Source organism: Chenopodium album, chromosome 26 (assembly GCF_948465745.1).
Source record: "Chenopodium album chromosome 26, dcCheAlbu1.1, whole genome shotgun sequence".
Classification (NCBI taxonomy): Eukaryota; Viridiplantae; Streptophyta; class Magnoliopsida; order Caryophyllales; family Amaranthaceae; genus Chenopodium; species Chenopodium album.
The window spans coordinates 5,022,272-5,030,304 of record NC_137859.1 but is presented as its reverse complement, the minus strand read 5'-3'; the positions used below and the strand labels follow the sequence as shown (position 1 = coordinate 5,030,304).

General features: G+C 35.1%; 1 protein-coding gene across 1 annotated transcript; it reads right to left on the bottom strand.

The window, feature by feature from the left end:
• LOC145617932 (uncharacterized) lies at window positions 1-2,441 on the bottom strand. The gene is made up of 2 exons (XM_081672705.1): window positions 1,831-2,441; window positions 1-848 (listed from the first exon to the last, which is right to left on the bottom strand). The coding sequence occupies exons 1-2, from the start codon at window positions 2,416-2,418 to the stop codon at window positions 114-116; spliced, it is 1,323 nt and encodes a 440-aa protein (XP_081528831.1). The 5' UTR covers window positions 2,419-2,441; the 3' UTR covers window positions 1-113.
• Window positions 2,442-8,033: the final 5,592 nt, after the last annotated feature.

The window sequence follows — 8,033 nt, the reverse complement described above, 5'->3', positions numbered from 1 at the left end:
TACATACACCAACCTTGTTACATCAAACAAAGAAAGATAAAATTGAGCAATTTTACATCAAACAAACAAATGAAGCTAAAATTAGCTAGATTTAACTAGAAAATTACACAAGCTCAAGCATTTGACAATGCATTCTCTCTTCTACCACGCGATTTCCTTTGCTTCATACGCCTTTTGATACTCGTTACAACCCACACAATCAACCGTATGATATTAAGTGCACTAACAATTATCAACAACCCAAACCAAATCAACATAAGAATAACAGCAATATCGAGTTTTGAGTATCGACTCTCAGTTGATAGCATTTGTCCAATGTAATTCAGTGTCAAAAATCCGATAGCACTATACATCAACTGTATCACAAGCCAAGCACAAAACTTGTTTCTTAAGGGTAAACCACATATTAGTAACAATATGATCGTTACAGCAGGCACGAATGAACCCGAGTTTATTGAGAATTGGTCAGGTATATCTGGTCCGTTTACCTTCAAGTAGATGATAGGCAATGCATTAATCGTGACTATAATAGCCGCGATAATTAATATTTGGCCTTTCATATCTTCCAAGTGTTTCGTGTTATCATTGTTGAAGGTGAAAAATCGTTTCCATGACTTTTTTGGGCTTGGTGGTCTAGAATGTGAGGTTGCATTGTTTTCTTGGGTGCTTAGTTTTGATGGTTGAGTGTTTGTGGTTGGTTTTCGAACGTTGGATTGAAGGAGAAGGTTGAGTAGCTCGAGTCCTTTCAAGTCTTTAGGAGAGTTTTCGACTAAGTCTAAGGCTGTAAGACCATTGTTGTTCACAGCATTTTGTTCAATACTTGTTGTTTCTAACAAGTATTTTGTAACCTAGAAAAGGAAATAGAAGAATAATAAGGTTTTAGTTATTAATTTATTTATTTTATTTGAAATATAATACTCCTTCCAATTATGTATATCAATGCAAATCTTTGTCACACTAGCAAAAATTATAAAAATTAGATATTAATACAATAATAAAAATTAGATCTCATAAGACTAACATTATGAAACAGATGGAGTAATATAATAATAATTATAAAGTAATACGAAAGTACTTGTTATTCAAATGTATGATTTTACCGTCTAGTCATATACATTTGTACAATTGACCGTTATTAATCTCTATCATACGCGTAATAAAGAAATACAATGAATCGAAGTCAATTAATTTCAAGATGATGATCAATTCAAGCAACAAATAATTTTAGGTAGCTAATAAGCTTAAATAAGATAAAATAATTATTGCCAATAATTTATGATAATATAATATAAAGGATAATAAATTCAAATAAAGTCTTATAAGACGAATAAAAGATAGGATAAGATAAGATAAATTAAAGACGGATAATAAGATAAAAAAAAAAGTGTATGGCTAATAAGATTGATAAATAATTGAAATGTAAATGAGTGTAACTTTATCTCAATGAAAGAAAATTATGGACACCTTCCCAACTATTTATCCTAAAATTCCATATAATGGTGCAATGATTTGGTCATCATCGATCAAGTAGGAAAAGATTTATGTTGACTTTTATATAAGATAATGTGGCTGATCGTGTAAGCTGGACTTTTGGTGAAAGATCAGCTGTAGTGGAATGAAGTGATTTGAATATAATTCTTATTATCTTATAAATTACAAATTACTTAATCCGAATAATTAATAGTAATAATTGCTTTAATAATGTAAGAGTTTAAATGGTATAAGTACTAATGCACAAAGAAAGTGTATAAAAGACATGATTGTACATAAAAAAAAATAAATAAATTTAAGACCTAAAAAATAAAGAGGTCAAAAGGACAAAAAGAGTACCTCCAAATTCTTGTGTAGAGCAGCAATATGCAAGACAGTGTTATTGTCATCATTTCTTGCATTCAACAAGTTGTTAAAATCACTTTGACCTTTAAACATCTCAACCAACACCTTAAAACCATCCAAATTATCATACTTCACACACAAGTGCAAAATAGTACCCCCTCCATCCACCCTCGACCGAGTCGACTCGGGACAAACCCGAGCCAACTCGGTCAACACCTCAACCTTGACCCCCTTCATTATAGCCAAGTGAAGGGGCAACTTCCCATCCTTGCTACGAGCAAGGCACGAGCTCGGTCCAACACGTAAAAGCTCGCGGACGATCTCCATGTTTCCCTTGGCGGAAGCGACGTGGAGGGGCAAGTGGCCGAGCGAGTCAGGCTCGGTGGCAAGCTGGGGGTTGTGACTGAGTACAGCCCTTACAAACTCGAGGCGCCCGCGTAAGGTTGCAACATGTAACGGGGTGTCTTGGAAGAAAGTTGTTGAGATTCTATCAAGTATTAAGGGATCTTCTTGGATTAATGCTTTAAAATTTGGCACATTTCCTTCAAAAGCAGCTTCATACAACTTTTTCTCCATTTCCATATTTTTTACCCCTTCTATTTTACTCTTTTAGTTGAAAATTGTACATTTTTTGTTAGTGCATAGAACAAGTTTTATAGTAGCTTTGGTAGCAACTAGCAAGTATAAGAAAGTCAAGATAACAAGGAAAGTTTAGGCAAGTTGAATTGTTTGACTTTGAAAATTTGACTTAGTCAAATAATGTAGGAAACTAATAGCTAAGAATGGGAAAGAAGATAACTATGGATAAAATGCGTGTTCTTTTTTGGTGTATACGCTAAATTATGATTTAGGTGACCACAAGAAATAAGAGAGGCTTCGTTCTCTACGATGCTTAAGGAATAATGAATCATTGTTGCTTTATACTTAATGATTTTCGGGATTCGATCCATATCAACAAAAAAATTCTCAGCCTATAATAACTTCAGTGTCATTAATAATAACTAAGATAATTCTCAACGGCGTCTTTCAAAAAAAAAAAAAAAAGATAATTCTCAATGGTTTAAAGTTGTGTTTAATAGTACGTACCAATTTAATATCAACAAAGCGTTTTGTAGTATAATACACGAAATCGGAGTGATTTAGGAGGTGTCGGGAGCCGGTGTTGGAATTTCGTGGAACACTACGAGATTCATCTCGAGATCATATTATATTGTGTGGATCCATATATGACCATTATCCGTCAACGTAAAGGCCTCGTGAGAGCTTATAGCCGATACAAGAGGCATGCATGTAAGAAAACAGATAAAACTTTTTGCCATCAACCCCCGAACCTCAAAATTTCCTCAAAAAGCGTGGATATAGCCTTCAATTATGTAATTTAATTTTTTTGACCTTTTTTCGCCCAAAAAAAAAAATTTGCCGAGATGTTTATTATGGTCCCTATTACCCTCCGGGAGTCCAATTGGGTCGGTGGAGCCATCCAATATGCGCTTAAATGGTAATTTTACCCGTTCACAAATTGTAATGATTTCGTAAACTCAAGCCTACTACGGACATTTTTAACAACATATATGATCACATATGGTTTCAAACGGCATTATATGACCTTGAGATGTATCCCTTAGGGTGTCAACACTTTTCGCCACCGGGCCCCGAAACCTCAAAATTTTCTTAAAAAGCGTGGATTATAGCCTTCAATTTTGTAATTTTTTGATTTTTTTTCGCCCAGAAATAAAAATTTCCGAGATGATTAACATGGTCCCTAATACCCTCTGGGAGTCCTATTGGGTCGGCGAAACCATCCAATATGTCCTGAAACAGTCATTTTACCTGTTCCAACTTGCACCGATTTCGTGAACTGAAGCCTACCACGGACATTTATGACAACATATAATGATCATATATAGTTTTAAACGACATTATATGACCCTGAGATGTATCCCTTAGGGTCTCAAGGCTTTTCCCCATCGGGCCCCGAAACCTCTAAATTTCCTTAAAAAGCGTGGATTATAGCCTTCAATTTTGTAATTTTTTGACCTTTTTTCACCCGGAAATAAAAATTGCCGAGATGTTTACCATGGTTCCTAATTGTAGGGTTCTATAGGTACTACGCAGCGGAAATAACATATATGAATCATATTCAATAAAGTACCTAATCCCAAGAATCGCATGCATAACACACAAGACACATAATCATACCTTTGAAGCGTGAATTCCACGAAGCTATTCGACAGGCAAATCAGGGAGAGAACAGAGCCCCAAGTGTTGCTCCTCTACTTAGTCCACGAGATTCGAACGAACCGTCCACCAATACTAGATTGGTCGAGTGATTGAGGAAAACCGCGATCACCACCTTTTCGGACAACCGACCACCGCACGAACCACCACCACCACGAGACACCACCGGCGCCGGGAGGAGGAGAGTGACGTGAGAGAGGGAGTATGAGAGGGGTTGGTTTCGTGTTTGCTAATTAGGGTTTGATCTAAATGATCAGTTAATTCCTTACATACAAACCCTAGGCACCTAGTCTATTTATAATCTCATTATAATTAGACTAGGGCACGAAGCCCAATAGCCTCCCAAAGCCCTATATGGCCGGCCACCTAGAGTGATGAGGCCCATGATGGGCCTCGTCCTCTAATGCTCGATCTAGCCCCTTTGTGTGACCTTATAGGATCCGTCCAATTGGGCTTTGGGCTATTTTACTAGTCCAAAGATCGTAAGTACCTCTAGCTATGGCAAAACGACGACCCAAATGTCCGGACTTAATTATCTCCATAATTTGATCCAATTATATATCTAGTAATTGCACACGACGAAGACATAACTCCTTCAATCTCCCACTTGTCTGAGACAAGGGTGCAATATTCAAATTCCTTAAGTCAATGTATATGTCGATTTGATAATATGATTGCATCACATGTCGAGATCATATTAATCTACAAATCATTTCTTGAAATCTGAGTTAGAATTACAAAACCAAATGATTACTGAGTAATGCATTTGAACGCGGCCACGTATTTTCTGAATTCTCCCTCTTCAAGCGGCCATGACACATTTCCTAATTTAATAGGTAGACTCTATCCAATCTTGTGGCAACAAGCCTCCCACTCAACTTCTGAAATAACCGGGAAACATCCTTTATAATCTCCAGTTACGGGTAGACGTTTGAATGTACCACAGTTATAACATCCATTGAATGAAATCAATGTTCCACTCATGTCAAAGGAATCCACTAATATATACGGAAGCTCTATACTTGAACTTCAAAGTAGGTCAATAGTTCGATCATGCATCATTCATGCATATCCAAGTGATTGACTGAGCATCACTATGCCCCTATAGCCCATGAAACCGAGCTATCCAATCAATCTTACATGCTAGTCCATTTATTGAAATCATTTATGTCCACTTTAATGATTTCGAACTAGGAACTTAAATAATATATGGATTTTGTTCACCTGTGGAGTTTCATACACCAGGTCTCTATCTAATAGATAACCTGATGAGCCCATCAATCCATAATTATTTTGGACATTTTATTTAATTTCAAAACCATAATTAAATAAGAGAAATAATAATTTCTATTTTAAACATAATTCTGCAAATTGATGCATTTTCTTTTGTAATATGTTTCCACAAACATACACAACTTAAATTACATAATTTGCTTCAATCCAAGACTTTAATATGACTCTCATACCTTTGTCTATGGAAGGGGTTTAGTGATTTCTCACTCATAATGAAACTTTGCAGAACGTGACCTTCCGCTGGTCAATGATCTCATAACTAAGGCGATATCTTATATCCATTTGTTTGGATTTGTGATGTGACCCTGGCTCCTTTGTTCTTGGGCAAAGGTGACCTTTTAGTCATATGACATTTTAATCCGAACTTCCTCTAAAACTATCCGACTATAGCTTAATACACATATTCTGACATTGAGCATGCAATAGTGCTTTGCTTTGAACTCTTCAAGCTCACTATATTCGTTATAACTTTTGACAAACTTGTTTATCTTTAACACCATAGCTAGAAAAATTCCTTTAGCGCTTCTCAAGTACTCAAGGATTTGTTCTTGGTAACTTTCTGTATGCTTATTCTGTATTTGCTTGAAACTTGCTACACATGCACAAGTCATATGTAACAACTTGCTTTGTACATTTCATGGTACATGTAATGGCCCCTTTTGCAAAAGCATAAGGTACATTACCTTTACATCTCAACTCTTCTAGCTTTTAAGGCACTGAGTTTTACTGAGTGTAAAACCATGAGACATGGGAAAAGATCCTCTCTTAGAACCTTGCATCTTGAACTTGTCAAGAACCTTATCAACATAAGTCTCTTGACTAGGTCCAGTCATCCTTCAAGATTCACTTTGTGGATTTTGATTCCCAATATGTACTCAACATCTCCTAAGTCTCCCATATAGAAACAGTCTTTCTAACCATTGCTTGACTTATTCAAGCATTGATATATCATTTTATATGAAATATATGTCAACTACATACTAGACTAAGAAGACCAATTGCTCCCACTAAACTTCTTGTCTCTACAAGATTTCTTTTCCATTCTTCCAAGGTAATCAAACTGTTTGATTTCCTAATGAATATTCCAACTCCCTAATGCTTACTTCAATCCATGAATGAATTTCTGAAGTTTGCAAAAACATTCTAGGAATTCCTGGATTTCAAATCTTAGGTTGTATCATATACATCCCATCTATCAAGAACATTTCATGAAAGTGATTTTGATTTCCATAACTAGAAATAATCCGAATTGGCTTACATGACTAATAGGTTTGACCCTATTTATAAGACTATCATGGACTAGCACATCTTTACAGACATGGAGTCCATTCTGGATTTCTTGGCTTTAGGCCATTTCCTGAGTTGGCACTTGTCCAAAGCTTGCTTGTAGGTATGGATTCTAACCATTCCAATAGAAAATTTTAGAATCCACCTTTTACTAGAATTCCAACAAACTGTTTGTTTTAATCCTAAGTAACCTATGATAGGTATGAGCGACAATAGAATTATTCTCTTCAACTCTTTGAAGCCTTTCATTCTAGTAGGACGATAGAAGTCTTGCTAGTTGAATTAGCTTGCTTCGACACATGTTTTATCAAATTAGCTGATTTCATGCGCATTCGTCTCTATTGTAGTGTTATCTACATCCATTTGTTGCTCGTCTCGAATCTCATCGAGATCTAATTTTACTCCCACTTGGCTTTGTAGGAAGACACTTCTTTCTATAAAGACACTATCGCGAGCAACAAATATTTTGTTTTTACGCGATTGTAGGAATAATACCTGTGATTTAGGGACTATTATGTCATCTTCGTAAACATTTTACACAGATTTCATAAACCCTCAATCCTGTTTAGAAAAGATATCTTTGGAACATTTCCAATCCATAACTCTTATGACATCTTTCTACTGCTATGGTTAAGTTTCTGTTTAGTATATTCGCAATTGTTGTTGTTTAATGCATTTCCTCAAAACGATATTTGTAAATCATTAAATCTTGGATCGAACCATGACAAGCAAAGTTTGATTCCTGCTTTATACATACATCTTAATTGTAATGTTCCTGGATTGTGAACTAATTCAACAATTCCTTTAGATGATCATTTGTTTTTGAGTTAAATATTTATCACAACAATCATATTGTGGTGCTAAATTGTTTATCCCAAACTTGATTTTACATTTCATTTTGGAATTTTGAACATTTCAATGATTCCAGCTATTGTTTCATTAAGTAATTATCGACATACTTACTTAAATCGTTAATAAAAGCAATGAAATAGTTTAATCCTTTTGCTAAATCTTGAATTCATGGTACACTCACATCATATGTTTGTGTTCCAAAAGGTTATTTTAGCTCTTTTACCCTTTCAACTAAAAGGTAACTTGGTCATTATACCTTATCAAGCATAACTTCTAATTCTTAAGTGATTCATAATCATATAAGAGTAAGAGTCCATCCATAACTTTGGATGTGCAAATGGTTTATGTGACCTAATCTTACTTTATTTAAATAAGTTTGCTTTGAATCATCTAAATTCATTTTTGTGATCTACTTATATCAATGTCATAAAATTAACTTATATCTAGCAAAATGAAAACAATTTATTACCTTGGTCATGGATCAACATTTGTCCAAGCCAAGTAAAACCAAATCAGTATTCAAAACA